Consider the following 18,844-nt stretch of genomic DNA (forward strand, 5'->3'; position numbering starts at 1 on the left):
ATAGTACTCTTGCGGTGCTGTGATGTCAAACGCTGATTGGTCTGCGCAGCGCCATATAAAGTCACGCTTAAAGTCAGCTGACTGAAGGAGTCATATGATTGTTTTCTTTACATCACGCTGCTGAATCAGGAAAATCTAAGATCGAGATTGAGTACTTATAGCCGGTGGGTCCAAACACAGCCGATGTACCAGACTGAGTGGTCGCGAGATCAATAACCATGTCGCCCTCGTGGATCATGCTGGTTGTAGCGCTGGTTGCTCTGAGTTTTTATAAAGGTAGGAGAGATACACGCTAAACTAAATCATGTACTTTGGCAAATGAAGTTTTGTTTAAACCTGCTCGATCATATTTATGTAGTGATCCTGGTCTCACATACTGTAGGGTTTAATAACAAGACGAGTTGAGATCCTGAAACATTTAAATGAAAAGTGAAAGTGAATTATGATCTCTACAGTTACATTAATGAAGTGAATAAAAATGATACGCACAATGATATCGAGCAACATGTACATTATGGTTCAAAAGTTCAGTCACTTTTTTTGTTTCTAAAAATTATATATTAATCTAAACGAGGAAGCTTGCATGTTTTACATTATTTTATGTTTTACAACAACATATTAATTGTATTTATTAGAAAACTAAAATTGTTTAGGAATACATGCCTTGGACTAAATACTAGGTAAACACAATTTTTTTTTTTTGTCAAACAGGTAGCTGTGTTCCAGTTCAAGCCAAAGAATCATGGGGTTACGTGGAAGTTCGTGATGGAGCTCATATGTTCTGGTGGCTTTACTACGCCAACAGCTCCAGTGCCAGTTATACAGATCTACCGCTGGTTATGTGGCTGCAGGTTTGTATCCTCTTTGATCTGTAATGTGCCTGATTTCAATAATAGATCACTGGTAGATCAGAATTCATGTTTATTGTTATTTTAGGGAGGTCCAGGGGGATCCGGCTGTGGTTTTGGCAACTTCGAGGAAATTGGACCCTTGGATAGAGACCTCAAGCCTAGAGAAACCTCTTGGGTGTGTAAACCAACCATGCCATGTTTTCTTTATTAACACAATGCACAGCCGTTGAAAGTTTTATTTTATGGTTTATAATCTGTTATAGTCATTATTTATTTACTCACTCCCACCTAAAAACAAATATTTGTGTCTCTGCAGGTGCGCGAATCCAGTGTGCTATTTGTGGATAACCCAGTGGGCACCGGCTACAGTTACACAGACTCTCAAGGTGCCCTCACCAAGGATGTCGCAATGGTGGCATCAGACATGATTGTCCTCCTCAAGAACTTTTTCTCTCTTAAGACAGAATTTCAAGTATGTAAAACAAACACACTTTGTATAATGTGCTTATCACTTCTATTTGTTTTAGCATCTCACTGATTCATTTTTCCCCAACAGAATATCCCTTTCTACATATTTTCTGAGTCTTACGGAGGCAAAATGGCAGCAGCTATTTCCCTCGAGCTCACAAAGGTAATGTTCATTCGAGGCAGTTATAAAAACATGCAAAATGAGTTGTTAAACTATTTAAGGTTATCTTAAAGAGGAACGGCATGATGAGTCAGAATAGCCTCTACTTCCTTAAAATTAAATGATTTTGTGGTATCAGATTTTGCACCTTATAATACTAGTTTCCATATGTTGCACATTTGCCATTTTTTTAAATATGTATTGAATGTCATCTTTCTGTTCCTTTAGGAAATTCAAGTGGGTTCAATCAAGTGTAATTTTGCTGGGGTTGCATTAGGAGACTCGTGGATCTCTCCTATAGGTCTGTAAAAACCATGTTGCGCTTTTTAACACATCTCATTTGCATTTCAGCTCACCAATTATGATGCAACTTTATGTTCATATTTTATGTACTCATGGGATAATAACGTCATGGTTCACATAACTGCCTAAACCAGGTGTAATGCATTACAATACAGCATTCATTCAGCATTCAAAGGTCATTATATATTTTCTACAGATTCAGTCATGACCTGGGGTCCATATCTTTACAGCACAGTGAGTAACTTGCCATTAACACCCTTTGTATTCATTTCACAGTGAAATTAAGCATGATTGAATTAAGTGTGATCAAAGCATACTACCACAGGAATGATTTAATCTCATGTGGATTTAGTGCATGGCTTTTATTCACTATTAATCCAGCATTGAACCATACGATTAAAACGCAACAGCCAATTAGTTTTATATATATTTTTTAACATATTGCAATTGACCCTAGTCTCTGTTGGATGACAATGGACTGGAGGAAGTCAATAAAGCAGCAAAGGAGGTGCAGCAGGCTCTAGATCAGGGCCAGTACGAAAAAGCCACTGAGATGTGGTCCATCACAGAGAATGTGATCGAAAGGGTAAGTAGCGTTTGTGGGGTGTTGAATGGGGTTTTGGTAATTTAATAGGTTGATGCACACGTGCTTCATTCAGTTTCTCAACTATTTTGTTGCAGAACACAAATGGCGTCAATTTCTACAACATCCTCACTCAAGACTCCGATGAGATGGTGAAAACCAGGCATGATCAAAGAGGAGAGGGATTTCTCTGTGAGAAACTTAAACTGTTCAAACGGTTTATTGTTTTCTGTTGGACGCTTGCATTAACATCTTGGCCTTTTTTGCTTTTAACAGTCTCGTTGAAGAGACGTCACATTCGCCCTTTGCACCGTCAGTCTCTTTCAGAGTTGATGAATGGACCAATCAGGCAAAAGCTTGGTGTCATACCAAAGAATGTCACATGGGGAGGTATGATCCGTTTTATGATCAACAGATACATTTCTGTGCAGGCGCAACATAACTTTTCCTCTGTTCCTTCAGGACAGGCCGAGGCTGTATTTGCTAGCATGGCAGGAGATTTTATGGTGCCGGTGGTGAACATTGTAGATCAGCTTCTGGCTGCAGGGGTCAATGTCACCGTCTACAATGGCCAGCTGGATCTTATTGTGGACACAATGGGTGAGAAGATTCTCAAGCATGAGCAAACAATCAGTATGTTTACATGCACAGAATAAGCGGTTAACTATCAAAAATCTGCTTATTATAGAAATCTGTTTTTATACGTTTACATGCAAATCAATAAAGCGGTTATGCAGAAAACTGCTTTACATGGGATTTTGGAGATTTGTCAGGTTTCTCGCAGGCAGTGACATCACCCCTTACAGTACATAGTAGTTTAAAAATCCGGTGGGAAATCTTTCTTAAGTTACTGTTGTATCTCTTCTCACTTCTGGAGAACCTGCAAATGTAACATGAGCTTTAAATTTGGCAATTTCTCTGCCAAGTGCATAAGTCCAACACAGACTTTTATGGTATTACTTTGTGCTTTAATTCCACGTTTGACATTTATCTTTCTTGCTTACTTTATTTTAAGTTGATTAAGTTATCTTTCTTCTATTTTGGTTTTCCCGTTAAAAGAAAACCGGTTAATGCGTTAACATGACCCCACACATTATCGGTTTATTAAGCATAATCAGCGTACGACGTCAGCGTGCATGTAAACACAATGCTTTGGCCGCTTTACATTTGGTATAAACATCCACGTTTTTTAACTAATCACTGAAACCAACCACTTTTGGAGGTGTCAGAATCACACACAAACGGTAATGTGCAATGTGTATTCTGCCCTGATGGGACTCTCTAAACTACTATGGGGTCCTATCAGGACTATTCACCCAGTTTGATGTCAGTCTAAAATGGGCTTTGGTTGTTAATCTTAAATACTTTAAGTGTGATTATTAACTTGCATCTATTTGTGTGTGCGTGTGTGTGTAGGTCAGGAGCTGTGGGTCAAACAGCTGAAATGGGATGGACTCAAATACTTTAACAGTATAAAATGGACAGCACTGGAAGATCCACAACAACCAAACCAAACTGGAGCTTTCTATAAGACCTACAAGAACTTTGCCTTCTACTGGATCCTTAAAGCTGGCCACATGGTACCAAATATTTCACTTTTGTGTTTGGAAAATTGAATGATTTAGTAAATGCATATAATGCGCTCCGATGCAAAAGCTGGTAGACGCGACAATGAGATAATGATATTAATCAAATGCTCTTGGAACAGATAATATGTTCATCAAATACTTCAAATCTGCTTAATCCCGGCATCAGGCCATTTAGATATACCGCTTTGTCGGCAAAATCCTTTAAGTGGAGCTTATACAGTACATCAAGGTGCAGGAGGTTTACATTAAAGGAACAGTATGTAGGATTGTGGCCAAAACTGGTATTGCAATCACACAACTGGTGGCCAATACACAAAATGACAACATAAACATCAGTTGAGGGCTGCAACTCCACTTTTTAAATGACAATATCCTGGCCAGACCACTGTTGTGAGTGAGGATAAGGATTTGAAATGAAAATGATTTCTTAATGTCTAGTGACATATCAGGGCCATTTTATGATTCATTGATATACATTTCTTACATACTGTTCCTTTAAGTATAATGACCACATTTTTGAGTGTCTGGAGACCTTTTTGGAATGGAGATTTTTTTGCATGTACTTTGGAGAGTTTTGCAGCGAATGTCATGAAATGGCTGAAGTGACATTTGTGAAAACAAGGCATTTCTATTACTGACTAATAATTTATAAGTAAAACTACTCAACCTTAACATAAGTGCCTGATAAAAAAATTCTCATTTACAAGAACATGTCAGACACACTTAAGGCCGTTTCACACGGTACGCGGCAACCACGAGTGTTTAGTTCTTTTTCAATAGGAGACATGCGGAAAGCGGCAAAACAGGGCGGTTACAGAGGTGAAGCGGAGTTGGTCCACATGCCTTGCTCGTGCACCCAAAATCCTATTCCTTCTCTGGACATGGTACTTCATGACAGGCGCCGCTGAAGATAAACATATTTGCACTAAATGCTGCACAAAACGCTTCAATACAAGAGAAAAGCTGAAGCCGCGCAGCGATTTTGCTGCTTACCGCGTGAAACGGTCATTAGAGGGTTTTGCATCTGAGCGCTTCACATTTTTAATATTGATAGTTTTCCACTTTGCCCATGGCAGCAACGGAGCAGTTTTGATGCATGTGTATGAACATATCTATTCATTATGTCATGACAGATCCCATCTGATCAGGGACCGATGGCTTTACGGATGTTGAAGATGGTGACTCAGAAGGAGTGATGGATCTTGTGCAGATACCGACAGAAAAAGCTTTTATCCATTTTAGACAATCAACACTCAAATTCAACAAAACCAAAAACACTTTTTAAGAAAAACTATCGGTTCAGATCTTAATGTAGCCTAATCAGTGTTCGTCTTTGCTGTCTTGTAAAATTTGTAAAATTGTGTGACCAATAAAGTCCATTTTTATACAGTTTGAATGGTAGCCTAGAATCTACATTTTGCAACTCATTTAAGCAAAAGTTTTGCAAGTTACTTTTTTAGTTTAATTAATCTGATAAAAACATTATGTACTGAATTAAACTAAATGTAGTCACATTATGCACTCTATGCGTACACTACACACCTGTGTGTGAACAGTTTGAGTCAGAAACTGAGATGGCAGGCCAAAGCTCAACATTTTTGTGATAAAAACACCTGCAAGGCCTGAAAGAGATCAAACCTCAGCCAAGAAAAGGTAACGCAAAAGTAACGTAAACATAACTTTCCATGAAAAGTAACGCAATTAGTTACTTTTTTGGGAATAACTTAATATTGTAATGCATTACTTTTAAAATTAAATTAACTTTCCCCAACACTGGTAATGAGTAACAAGAGAATTTGCTGAATTTGTTTAAAAAGTTAAGAATAAAAAGGACAACAAAAGTGGTGCACACATTTTAGAGTACTGGTATTTTTATATAAAAAATTTGAAAAGGCTAACAACATACTTAAATATTCAGTCATCTTGCATATGTGTGATATTCATGATTGTTAATGTTTTTCTTCTGTAGCTCAACTGACAGATCATTGCTATAGCATTGCAAAGGTTGTGGGTTAGATTCCCAGAAACAAACAAACTGATAAAAATGTATAGCCTGCATGCACTGCAAGTCACTTTGTATAAAAGTGTCTGCCAAATGCAAATTATGCATTGAAGCTGTAAATAAAGTCTTAATGACCTGTAAGTCACTTTGGAAAAGCACCTGGCGAAAGCATAAATGTGACGACATTAAATGTCACACATCCAAATTTCTGATCAAGTAAATAAGATTTCACGTAGCTAAGCATAAAAATTTCACACATATGTGCAGATAATGTTTTAGGTATTTTGAATGAATGCAGATGCAAAACACTGTACATGTAACATCACTGCACTGAATTATAAAATCTTGTACTAGGCATCAACTCGCCTCAATCTTTGGCAAATAGAACAGAAATCCATTAAGACGTAAGCTGTAGTATTCCACACTCACGGCTGCCCTGCTGCACTCTTACTATAGCTGAGTGTGCGTCGGCCCCAGTGGGACTCGGGTACTGAGAAACCCTCTTTGGTCACAGGTTCCACCACCAGCTCAATGAGAGCTGGAGCAGCAGGCACCTCAAGCTCCACCACACGGTACAGGGTAGAGTAACACCTGCCTATCAGAATCATGGGTCCTGCAGGAACGCGAGGGTCGGGACCACGGGGGCGCCTCCAGTGTATCCGGAAATGGCGAACTGACTGTGTGGGATACTGCCAGCGTAAGGTGGCGTTCAGGAGGAGCTTTATCGTATCTCCGTCACCCGTCTGCCACACCACATCATTAACACATACGCCCTGGACAGACGCTAGTGGTGCCTGAAGACTCACTGCATCCATGAGCTGTCCGAAACAAAAACTCGTGGTGAAACAACTTACAAATTAATGTCTTTACTGAACAGCTTTATTATTCCCCTGTTGTCTCTATACTATATCTTTCTCACCATTAGCTCTCCAATCCTGCAACTGAACGAAACGTCTTCCTCTCCTTCATCTCGGGATACACGCATACACACTTCTCGTATCGAGCAGCCCGTCATTTTTAACAAGAAGCATCTATTTATGAAATCACATTGAGTTTGATTAACAACCATTAATGTTTTGAGTCAATGTAATGTTTTGTTATGTACAGAAAAAAACAATCTTACCGGGTAGTCCAGCCGTCTAAAGCCCACTGGCCACAATTCTTTGAAAACTGCTCAACTAGCTGGTTGTCTTCTTCTAATTCTTCTGGAAAGACACTGCTAGCTAAACACACACACACACACACACAAGTAGTATGAGTCCCATATTTATATCACAAAGGTTGTGTAATGTAATTTTGCATGTCTAAAGAAGTTGTTTTCTGATGAAAAAAGTAGGAGAGGCAACTCACATGGTATTTCATCAGTCCCATCAAATGTGCACAGAGGAACATCTATAGTTTTAAGCTCCAGGGACACTTTCACACCCACAGGTGGCTTGTAGACAAAAGAGACAAATGTCCTAGCTGCCAAAGGAATGTGAAGAGAAAATATCCTACAAATAGACCAAAAAAAGTCAAATATTTTGCAAGGTTTGAGGTTTTGAGCTATAATTGAAACGTATGTACCTTGCACAGACTTGAGTAAGTCCAGGTGGAATCATGCCTTCCACCATCAGAGAGCTGCCTCCTATCCAAGCATCCTCTGAGCAGCCACGGGTTTTCAGCCAACCGCTCTCCCCAATGGTCTCAGACAAGTACAAAGGCTGAATCTCCTGAGCATTCAGATTGAACCAGCTTCTGTCGTTCTCCACCTACATGAATTCAATACAAGATCCTTATTAAAACTAAATTAACTTAAAAAGAACTGATTCACTTATAGGCACACATTCCTGACCATATACTGGAAATGCATTTAAGGTGAACTGGGCAGGACACACTGCTGTTATATATTATACAGTACCTGTCCCTTCCAGTAAAGACTCTTTCCAAACCCCTGACAGAATGAGGAAATGAAAGGAAGCCTGGATGATGGACGGTGGATATAAAGGTAATCAGAGACCAAGGACCAAAATCTATTAAGAGAGGCATACAATGGTTATGATGATGTTTGCATGTGAGCTGACTAAATGGTCAATTTGTATTCAAATGGTCAGTCATAAGCTATTGATCTTACTTGTCCTGGTTTTGGCGAAAATCTGTCTTATCGTTGCATTCATACACCCAACCGGGAGCAAAGATGGCTGTTGAAAATCCATGCTTGCGAATCAGTTTCAGAGCCTAATAAGACAACAAAAATAAAAAAAATTGTCTACAGTTGTATTATGTGTGTGTTCATTCATATAAAAATGAATCTTATTAACCCAAATAACTACTTTACCTGTCACAAACTCTTTACTTACATTATTGGTCTCAAACTTTCCTCCAATCACCTTTCCTCTCGCAAACACATCAACACCAACATAAATATCAGCCAAGCGGTCCTGAGCACCAGAGTATGAATTCATCCACTCAAGGCTCTGCTCGGTCCAATTGTAGTTAGTGAATATTCCATCACATGCATCAAAAAACATCCTAAAGAATAGAAGATTTTGGCTTAGGAATGGTGAAAAGCACACAGTATAAATTTCAGCTCCATACAACAATTCAGATCAGTCCTCCATAACCAACATAACTTGCCTGTTATCATCGTTGAGTTCATTCTGCCAATTGAGTGAGCCATTTTTCAGCACACTGTCATACCAGATGACCACACTGCCGGGAACACGTTCATGCATCTGGTCTGTGAGGTAGCGGAGAAAGAGACCAGCGTTCTTCACAGCATTTTCCTGTGAAGGGGTAAATGTTGGGTAAAGTATTAAACATTTCGTTTAGTAACTAGTAATTTACTAACAACCCCAGATCAGAAAAAGTTGGGACACTGTAGAAATTGGGAGTAAAAAAAGGAATGGAATAATTTACAAATATCATAAATGTATATTTTGTACACAATAGAATATAAATAACATATCAAATGTTGAATGGGAGACTTCATGAGAGCTACACATTCCATAAAAGTTGGGACAGGTAGCAATAAGAGGCCAGAAAATTTAAATGTACATATAAGAAACAGCTGAAGGACCAATTTGCAACTTATTAGGTCAATTGGCAACATGATTGGATATAAAAAGAGCCTCTCAGAGTAGCAGTGTCTCTTAGAAGTCAAGATGGGCAGAGAATCACAAATTCCCCCAATGCTGCAGTGAAAAATAGTTTTCTGAGTTTCTCAGAGAAAAATTGCAAAGAGTTTGAAATAATCATCATCTACAGTGCATAATATCATCCAAAGATTCAGAGAATCTGGAAAAATCTCTGTGCGTAAGGGTCAAGGCCAGAAAACCATACTGGATGCCTGTGATCTTCGGGCCCTTAGACGGCACTGCATCACATACAGGAATGCTACTGTAATGGAAATAACAACATGGGCTCAGGAATAATTCCAAAAAACATTGTCGGTGAACACAATCCACCGTGCCATTCACCGTTGCCGGCTAAAACTCTATAGGTCAAACAAGAAGCCACATCTAAACATGATCCAGAAGCGCAGGCGTTTCCTCTGGGCCAAGTCTTATTTAAATTGGACTGCTGTGAAGTGGAAAACTGCTCTGTGGTCAGACGAATCAAAATTTGAAGTTCTTTTTGGAAAACTGGGACGCCATTTAATTTCGGACTAAAGAGGACAAAGACAACCCAAGTTGTTATTAGCGCTCATTTCAGAAGCGTGCATCTCTGATGGTTTGGGGTTGTATGAGTACATGTGGCATGGGCAGCTTACTCATCTGGAAAGGCACCATCAATGCTGAAAGGTTTATCCAAGTTCTAGAACAACATATTCTCCCATACTGACGTCGTCTCTTTTAGGAAAGACCTTGCATTTTCCAACATGACAATGCCAGACCACATACTGCATCAATTACAACATCATGGTTGCATAGAAGAAGGATCCGGGTACTGAAATGGCCAGCCTGCAGTCCAGATCTTTTACCCATAGAAAACATTTGGCGCATCATAAAGAGGAAGATGCGACATAGAAAACCTAAGACAGTTGAGCAACTAGAAGTCTGTATTAGACAAGAACAGGACAACATTCCTATTCCTAAACATTGGTCCTCATCCAGCTGTTCCTTCTATGTAGATTTTACTTTTCCGGCCTCTTATCGCTACCTGTCCCAACTTTTTTGGAATGTGTAGCTCTCATGAAATAAAAAATGAGCCAATATTTGGCATGACATTTCAACATTTGATATGTTATCTATATTCTATTGTGAATAAAATATAAGTTTAAGAGATTTGTAAATTATTCCATTCCTTTTTTTTACTCCCAATTTCTACAGTGTCCCAACTTTTTCTGATTTGGGGTTGTACAGATCCAAATCGAAACATCATAGGATACGGCTTGTTTACTCACACTCAGGACATTTTCAATATTAACAAGCCATCCATCAAAGCCATAGCAGTGGGAGATCTGAACCAGCTTGTCAGCAGCTCCACGATAAGATTCCTCATTCGCTAGAAACTCTTCACAGGTCTTTGCTCCATCCGTCCACTCGGTGATGAATGTGCCTTATAGGGGGATAAGAGCATTTTGAGAGGTCCAGTTTTGTGTGAAAGTTATCATAATTGGAAAAAAAAGTTCATCTGTATAGAGAAATTTTTCATTTCTGTGACTCACTGTGCTGTGATGGCCAAGGCCTTTTTCAAGTTTGGGTAGAAGTAAAGTAAAATCCCCTAAGAACTTGACACTTACCAATAGACAGCACTCCATGCTTGTGTGCTGCATTAGTCCAGACTGCTGGAGGAATGGTAACCATTTGATGACTGAAGTAGTTAAAGATGTCAATATAATCCCAGTGATAGAAAGCATACGGCATCTCGACCTCTGCACCTTGAATGAACCTCAGCAAAAATAACAGGATTGTAAAAATACTGAAGAATCATCAATAACAGCAACATGATATAAGAAATAGTTGAATTAAACTTTCTACCTGTCTTCCAGGTAGCCACCCATCATGTCATGGGACACCAATGTCTTTCTGGGGGATCTAGCTAGGGGGGGATACCTGCTAGCCAATGGCACGGTGGCCACATTGAATGGGCTGGACTCATTTAGTTTCCATGACAACAGCTCTGAGAGGGATTGCAGACCGCAGCTGATGGGCTCAGTTGTATCAGGATCATAATGTTTTGCTGTCAGATTACAGAAATTGTGATGTAAGCAGTTCTCAGTATGCAAAAACTGAAAAAACTGAGTGGCGTTTTTGTTATGTAGGTTGAGTACCTGGCAATTTGGATGGTTCATAACTTATCACCTCGTGAACACTTTGATCTCCCGGTTGGTCCAGGCAAGACTCAGAGCTGAACAAATAACCATTTAACATCAATCACCTCAAACATAACGTTACACTGCAAATCAAATCAATTAGGGCTAGGCGGTATGACGGTATACTCCGTTACTTTAAAATAAAATAACAGATTTTTTTATTTCCTGTAAAATAAGTGGGTGTGGCTAACTCGGCACTCGCGCATGTAGAATAATCCACTCATAACAAATATAAGAGTACTTTCTGTAACTTCAAAATAAACGCAAGTGAATTCACAGCGGGTCTCTCTCGCGTGCAAGGAACTGTCGACCAATAAGAAAGCACTTTGGATAGTTTTCTGAACCCGAGACAAAACTCGCGTTTATATCAGTGACACTGCTGGAGCTATGTAGTTTGACGCGCAATTTGCTCTTTGTACAAACATCTTTAACCAGAAATACGAAAAAGAGACGCAACGGTTGAATGGAAAGTAAAGAGGGTCGAGACCTAAAACAGACTCTATGGTCATCGCCTCATAGCACCTGTCAAGAGATCCGTCTCTCGTATTTATCCTGCTGTAGGTTTGTGCATACATTCATACTTTTCTTTTGACATATTGCCTTTTTTAATGTACTGTGTGCATAAATATAAAATCCAAGGAATAGTCTATCAAATTTATACCTGGTTTAAAAACAAGATTCTATTTCTATAAAGACTCAATCTGTTATCTTCTGGGTAATGTTATGTTTACTCTAACATTGACTTTAACGTGGAGCATTTACTTAAAAGCTTTAGTGAGTTGCAAATTTCTGTAAATTTTTATATTCAAAAAACAATATAAACTGAAAAAACACAATGCACCGTGAAATATACCGTTTCCGTAAAAATACATCGTGAAATGATTTTTTTTGTCATATCGCCCACCCTAGTGTAAATCATAAGTTAAATCACAAATGACAAAACTACCTTATCGCGTCGACTCTAGGAATCTTGTGGTCGCTTGTAGTTTCTTCCCCTTTTCGTTTTACGCTAGTCATTTCTTCAAGTACCTCTTTGTAAATCTACCTTACACAATAGCAAATAAATGAATGGATGAGCACTTTGCAGATAAAAAGTAGTTTCTCGTAACAACGCCGCTTTCGCTTAGGACAGTAGAAACTCACCGTTTGCTTCCGCCCTGGCTCTCATTGGTGAAATGACAGTGTACGTACTGCATAATGAGAGAAGGGTCTCTCCCGCTGCAGCCTGCGGTGGACATCCAATCCTGCCTACATCCAAGAGTGACGTCAGATGTCACGCCCACGTCCAAAACGTCACATTCTCATTAACCTCAAAACAGGAACCATCTCCAACACAGCAGGTGGCGATAATGTACCTTAATGTTGGTTCCGATAAAGAACACGAAGAAGAAATTAAAATTACAGTATAAAGACTGCAGTTGTTTGCCATGTAGGTAAGTAAAAGTGTTTGGTTTGAATCCTAGTGCAATTCTCAAATCTATTTATATTTAATAAAATGCCATTAAGGTATTCACAAGGATTAACGTTACTGTGGTGCACGTAACGGTTACCTTAATCTTTAGTTGCTGTAACGTTGTCAGATATCTGTCAAGCCAAAGTGAAATTAAACTTATATAATTACCAAGACCATAAACATTGAAAACTTTGACTAATTTGTGAGTAAAAAACAAACAAACTGTGAGTCATTTGTGTGCGTTATACGCATAAACGACAGCTTGGTACGTTATTACTTAACTAGCAAAAATCTGTATTTTCATTCATACTGTTAGCCCTACATCCTGAAAATCTTACAAAATGTAAGTGCATTGATTCAGCATGCTTTTTGTAGATAAATGTGTCACAAAAACAAACAAACACAAATGATGTGCAATGATCACTTACAACCGAGGGGCAACCTTCCGATCTCTCTTATGAAGCCAATACGGAAGTGACTTCAATAGCAATTCATTTAGTGGCCGCTAGAGGCTGGGAGTCAATTCCCATAGACCCCATGTTAAAATGTCCAATTTTACAGTAAAATAATGTTTACAGCCTGGTACAAAAAGTGATTTTGGTCTATATTGCTAATTTTGTCCTTGACAACTGTGAGGGAGTTATTTTTTTGTAAGATGGCAGGCTCAGCCAACTATTGATTTTAAAAAAGCTCTTCACAAACCTATGGGTGAAATCACAGACACATCCATATTTTTTACAGTCTATGCTTACAACCCATGCACAGTAACATAGTTGAGCAAACACCTAATTTCACTATTTTTATCCATCAATGTTGATGTAACTGCCATGTCAGTGTTTGTTTGCCATGTTTTTCAGCATCTTACACATTTTATGTTCAAGCCTGATGCCGAGAAGTTTGGCGGGGATTGAAGGTTTGAATGTCCCAGTTGCAGTTTCGCTTGTAGTGAAAAATAATCTTTACATTTAAATTTTCGAGTATCTGGACATTTTTTTCAAATGGTTATGAGGAACAAGGCCTAAAGATCCATGACATGTTCAGAGAATAATCTCACATTTAATTATTTTTGTTTAATAATAAATACAAAAATGCCCAATTAAGCAAGAAGTGTCTTTTTTATTTATCTTAAAGTATCTTGGTGACCTGGACACATTTTATATCAAGTTGTGTTAAAGAACAAAGCCTTTGAAGGTCAATGCCAGTTATTAAAACTTCTACTGAAGTGCAATATGACATTCTAGCTTATGTCACTTTTTGTCTCACTACACATTATGTTTACATTTAGTACAGGGCTTCAGACTAACTTTTTTCACTAGTGGGACAGTGGCCCCTAACTGAAAATTTTAGGGGCACAACCAGAACATTTAGGGGCACACACCGTAAAGCAACATGCTAACCAAATATTCACATTTCTACTCATTTCCACTGTATTACTAATAAATACTTTGATGAAAGTTTTCAAATTCAGTGTCACATCCCAAAAAAAAGGTCAAATTTACTGGTCGCACATGTGCGACTGGATGTAAAATTCAGTGGCGCACTCTCAAATTTTGGTGGCAAAATGCCACCATTTGGTGGCAGTCTGGAGCCCTGTAGTAGCCTATGCTCCACTGTCTATTCTAACACACACCACTTTGTGTTGCATACAATTTTTAGCTCTATATATGCGCTCTATGCTTCATTGTATTGTGTTGTATACTATATTGGGTAACAAGTAGTGCTTATACTGTATATTGTCTTGTGAATAGGGCTGGGCAAAAAAATCGATTTTTCGATTAATCGATTTTTAAAACGTGGTCGATTAAAAATCGATTCTCAAAGAGCAGAATCGATTTTTTTCATATGTATTTCCGCAAACATTGAACGGAGGAATGGAAGCATTTTAGATTTTGCAAGCAAGACGTGTTGTGGCTTTTAATTTCTTTTTATTAATTACCCACTTGTAAACTGCTGTTCACTGTTCTTTTTTATTAATATAGTATGTGTATTAAATCTATATTCATTGAGTTGAATCGAGAATCGAGTATAAAAACCTACCTGAGAACCAGAATCGAAAATTTAATCGAGAATCGGAATCGAATCGATTTGATAGCTTGTGAATCGAAATCGAATCGATCTGGAACATCTGAATCGATACCCAGCCCTACTTGTGAATATTGTAAATTGTACAGTTATGTATAGTGCCTCTATTTGTATTGATCATTAAGGGATCTGGAGGGTTACTCCACTAGAATTTAACTGTACATGTACAGTGACAATAAAGATCTCATATAATCTATCAAAACAAATAATTTCTCTGTTCGGTCTATGTATTTGTACGCTATTGCATATCGGTCCTATAATTGAAATGTTTAGACTGATAAGTGGAACATATGTTAGATAATTAAATGAAAAGAAACTATAAAAAAATATGTTAATACGTTACATTCACTGTTAGTTAATGTCCACTTAAATTTAAAACTTGTTTTCGGTATGTTACAATTGACCATATTGAATGGGAATTTATCTCATTACAGACTGTAAATGAATAAGGTAAAGCATAAGTTATTGTTTTATTGACAAAAAAGGCAAATTGGGGGTGCCCTAGATTTAACATTATTTTATAATGCTTCACCACACTTCCGACAGGATCATTTTTGGACAACTAATTGGGTTTCCGTAAGGGGGAATCATGCTTTGCCATTTTGGGAGTCGCATAGTTAAGTATTGGATGTGGTTTCTGGCTTCACAAGTGGCTGGGGGTTGATGTCCATCACAGGCTGCAGCGAGACCTACTTGCATAGAGATCACGCATGACAGGTCTGCTGTATCTCTTCACTAGATCAGTGGTTCTCAACGTTATTCCTGAAGGCCCACTGCTCTGCACATTTTGTATGTCTCCCTTATTTAACACACCTAATTCAAATCATCAGCTTATTAGTAGAGATCCGTATGAACTGAATTAAGTCTGTCAGATAATAGAGATATACAAAATGTGCAGAGCAGTGGGCTGCCAAGAACGGAGTTGAGAACCACTGACCTAGAGGGTCTGAATTGGAAATGAGCATCTCTATACCCTACAAAGGCCCTGTCCCAAATGGCACACTCCAGACTTGTGGACTTCCTCAGAGTCCACACTTTGATGACAACAAGTAGTGCAGACTTTAGGGACCCTTAACACGAGTCCACGATGGTGCACTGGAGTCGTATGTTCGATCAGACTCGAGCGTCACCCTGGAAATAGGAAGAGAAGTTGCCCATCAGTGTGAACCATAGGTGTGAACTCCTTCCATCTGTCGTCAGATTTGGTGACATTAGACGTGATTGAGTTTGTGCATCGCAGGTTCAATGGCATATAGCTAAAGTCCTTTTAATCGACAGACTCGTTTAAGGAAATTTTTTGCAGAATTGAGCACTGGTTATCGCCATGGGGTGCATGCTGGTTAGAATAGTGTACGAGTTGTTCCAGTGTCTTCTATTCATAAGCATGATAATGCATCAGACCAGAAACGCAAGCTTTTGCGACAATATGTCGCAGGTCGCTGATTAACAAAGTTCAAGTTTGGTGAAATCTGACATGCAAATTTGTATCATGTGAAGTATTGTTACCGAGTGGCAACCTTCCGATCTCTCTGATAAAGCCAATACAGAAGTGACTTAAACTGCAATTAATTGACTGGCCACTTGAGGCTGGCTCAAAAAGAGAGTCGATTCCCGTAGACTCCCATGTTAAAATGCCCAAAAATAATGTTTACAGCCTGGTACAAGAAGTGATTTTGGTCTATATAGCTAATTTTGCCCTTCATGACAACAGTGAGGGTGTGAATTTTTTGTAACTCATCCTTTTAAATTATATTAAGCCTTAAAGTTCTGCATAATTAAGGGCGTGGCCACTGCTGTCACCATCGAGCTAGGTGGGCGTGGTTTCAGTAACCAGCTACCTCAACTTTACCCACGTCCCACTTCTTTACCCATTTTCGGTTACCGGAAACTATGCGCGGCGACTCACGACCAAGATGGCGACGGCAGGCTCCGCCAACTATTGGCTTCAAAAAAGCTCTTCACAAACCTATGGGTGAAGAAACAGACACTACGTCCATATTTTTACAGTCTATGGTTGTGACCAGTACTAAACTGGTGTGTCACTGCGTGACCTTTCTCTCTACTGAAAAGCACAAATGGAGGAAGCCAAAGATCATATCTATGAGCTGCAGGGTTTCCCACAGAAAATTTGTTAGTTAAGGTGGTAGGGTTGTGCAGGTTGGCGGGCCGTGGCGGCGTTGCAATCAAAGCGGCGGGGCGTACGAGTCATGATGAAAATATTTTTATTTAAAACACTCAAATAAAACTCAATTTTGAAGAAACTATGACAGAAAATGAACACATACTAGATTATTAATTAATTAAATGTTTTATCAACAGGCTAGTTATCCTCCAGACATTGACGGTCTGGTCTTTCTCTCGTTTCGGCCATGTGGCTCGAGCCCGCTCGCAGTGTGAAGCGCGTCCACGCTATTCTCTGAGATGCACTTGACGGCCTTTTGTGCAGCAAATTTTTTTTTGGACAACCTTGTTAAGGTGGTTGGGTATCTCAGCTTATGTGGGCTGCCCGAACTGAAAAGTGCTGCAGGAAACCCTGAGCTGCTCCCCACCCATTCCCTGCAGCAACGTCCGACAAATACTTACATGCTCAAAGTTTCATGTGATCGCAGCTTTACGTACAACTTGCTCCGATTTCATGCTGACATGTGCCCAAAAAACTCATGATGGCTAGGCTGGCTAGGTCAGATTCTGCAGTCAGTCGCAGTTGCACTCCACCGACTGTGTTGACGAAAAGCACTGGCGACACAGCAAGAGAACACAGTCATTCAGAAATACTGTTTCGTTTGAAAGTGGAGCATTTTGCATGTAAAGGGTTTTGCAGCGAACAGTCAAATTTAAATACTATTGAAATGACTAAAGTGACATTTGTGAACATAAGGTATTTTAAATACTACTAACCTTTTCATTGACATTTCAGTGAAATGACTAAACAAAAGAACCTAAAAAAATCCTCATTTAACTTACCAGAAAACATGTCAGACCCATTTGCATCTGAGCTTTTCACATAGAAATTGAGTACTGAATAAACCCTAAGATAACTAACAACAATATCTATTATACTTTCATCTATTTCTGCTATCTAATTTGGTCAAACCTAAGATATTCAACATTCAATAGTTTTACCTCCATAATGCCTATTTTTAAATCTTTTCTATTTCTCATACACTTGCAGACATTGTATGTATTCACTTTCTGCAAGCAGTAAATCAAGAGCGCACGAAAATGAACATTTTTTCATTCCTGACAGCCATTACATGAATTAAACAAAACACATGACCTACATTTATTTGGCACCCGTAGAGCAGTGACTGTGTATGTGATTTAATGACTGTGCCATAAAACAGAACTGATCAATCCCCTGAGGCCCTGCAGGCTAATTTCAGTCTAGATCGTGCCACAACAGCTCAGAACAAACTGAACTGTTCTTTGTGTAGATAAATCTTTTATTGCCATTATATACAACCCTTTCCAAAAGGGGCATTGCGGCCATTATAAATGGTGTCCCTCTTAATTTCTAAACTGTTTGACATTAGAAATTAGAGAATAATATCACACTGTTACGTAGAAGTATCAAGCGTGTCTCTCAAATTTCCACACAAGCAATAAGGGAACAAAAAGCCACAGAGATTCACAGAATTCACCAGCATGTTTGCTATATCTGCTCCTTTCTAATATTAAAAAATTAACTTTCATAGCCAATGTGTATGTTCAAATCATAAAAATGTAAAATAAAAAGGATTGCTTAAGGGCCCACTTACTTTTTAAGGCATTAAAATGCTACATTATAATTATTTTTTTTTTACTTAGACTAGTATACTATTAAAGTTGTAAGCTCCAGGTATTTTCATATTATAACAAAAACATGCTTACGTCAGACACACGCCTAGGTAAACACAGTGGGTGAATCTCAATCAAAAGTGAACAGCCCTGCTCACTTCGAAGGGCAGTGCCCTTGATGTGTGAACTTTGGAGGAAGAAGCGCAAGACTCATAATGTGTCCGTGTGAAATACCCTTGACGAATGGAACAACTATAAACGGCGTATCTTTTGTGTGTTA

At 38.8% G+C, this 18,844-nt stretch overlaps 2 protein-coding genes across 7 annotated transcripts; one reads left to right on the forward strand and one right to left on the reverse strand.

The window, feature by feature from the left end:
• Nucleotides 1-88: 88 nt before the first annotated feature.
• scpep1 (serine carboxypeptidase 1) lies at nucleotides 89-5,350 on the forward strand. The gene is made up of 13 exons (XM_065273949.1): nucleotides 89-276; nucleotides 712-851; nucleotides 937-1,026; nucleotides 1,168-1,323; nucleotides 1,408-1,482; nucleotides 1,708-1,780; nucleotides 1,979-2,016; nucleotides 2,240-2,368; nucleotides 2,464-2,557; nucleotides 2,642-2,755; nucleotides 2,828-2,965; nucleotides 3,782-3,945; nucleotides 5,088-5,350. The coding sequence occupies exons 1-13, from the start codon at nucleotides 219-221 to the stop codon at nucleotides 5,148-5,150; spliced, it is 1,332 nt and encodes a 443-aa protein (XP_065130021.1). The 5' UTR covers nucleotides 89-218; the 3' UTR covers nucleotides 5,151-5,350.
• A 457-nt stretch (nucleotides 5,351-5,807) lies between these two features.
• Nucleotides 5,808-18,800, reverse strand: engase (endo-beta-N-acetylglucosaminidase). 6 transcript variants are annotated; one of them, XM_065273918.2, is made up of 17 exons: nucleotides 13,134-13,944; nucleotides 12,803-12,836; nucleotides 12,396-12,607; nucleotides 12,199-12,293; nucleotides 11,211-11,287; nucleotides 10,918-11,119; nucleotides 10,680-10,828; nucleotides 10,341-10,495; nucleotides 8,573-8,721; nucleotides 8,296-8,467; nucleotides 8,070-8,173; nucleotides 7,857-7,968; nucleotides 7,523-7,707; nucleotides 7,307-7,449; nucleotides 7,080-7,179; nucleotides 6,876-6,987; nucleotides 5,808-6,774 (listed from the first exon to the last, which is right to left on the reverse strand). In XM_065273918.2, the coding sequence occupies exons 4-17, from the start codon at nucleotides 12,267-12,269 to the stop codon at nucleotides 6,382-6,384; spliced, it is 2,124 nt and encodes a 707-aa protein (XP_065129990.1). In that variant the 5' UTR covers nucleotides 12,270-12,293; nucleotides 12,396-12,607; nucleotides 12,803-12,836; nucleotides 13,134-13,944; the 3' UTR covers nucleotides 5,808-6,381. The 6 variants fall into 6 exon arrangements, with proteins under 6 accessions (XP_065129990.1, XP_065129887.1, XP_065129807.1 ...); XM_065273815.2 differs by lacking the exons at nucleotides 12,199-12,293; nucleotides 12,803-12,836; nucleotides 13,134-13,944 and adding exons at nucleotides 17,371-17,523; nucleotides 18,658-18,800; XM_065273735.2 differs by lacking the exon at nucleotides 12,199-12,293 and having other exon boundaries at nucleotides 13,134-14,333.
• Between the last annotated feature and the right edge of the window lie 44 nt (nucleotides 18,801-18,844).

This window comes from Paramisgurnus dabryanus, chromosome 3 (genome assembly GCF_030506205.2).
Source record: "Paramisgurnus dabryanus chromosome 3, PD_genome_1.1, whole genome shotgun sequence".
NCBI classification, from domain to species: domain Eukaryota; kingdom Metazoa; phylum Chordata; class Actinopteri; order Cypriniformes; family Cobitidae; genus Paramisgurnus; species Paramisgurnus dabryanus.

Bases quoted from the DNA above. Each gene is read 5' to 3' on its own strand.
- scpep1 (XM_065273949.1), top strand. From the start codon at position 219: ATGTCGCCCTCGTGGATCATGCTGGTTGTAGCGCTGGTTGCTCTGAGT. The intron at 277-711 runs GTAGGAGAGATA...TTTGTCAAACAG, and splicing joins TGCTCTGAGTTTTTATAAAG to GTAGCTGTGTTCCAGTTCAA. The intron at 1,027-1,167 runs GTGTGTAAACCA...GTGTCTCTGCAG, and splicing joins AGCCTAGAGAAACCTCTTGG to GTGCGCGAATCCAGTGTGCT.
- engase (XM_065273815.2), bottom strand. From the start codon at position 12,490: ATGTCCACCGCAGGCTGCAGCGGGAGAGACCCTTCTCTCATTATGCAG. The intron at 11,288-12,395 runs GTGAGTTTCTAC...TTATTTGTTCAG, and splicing joins AGCCAGGGCGGAAGCAAACG to CTCTGAGTCTTGCCTGGACC. The intron at 7,180-7,306 runs GTGAGTTGCCTC...GTGTGTGTTTAG, and splicing joins TGGGACTGATGAAATACCAT to CTAGCAGTGTCTTTCCAGAA.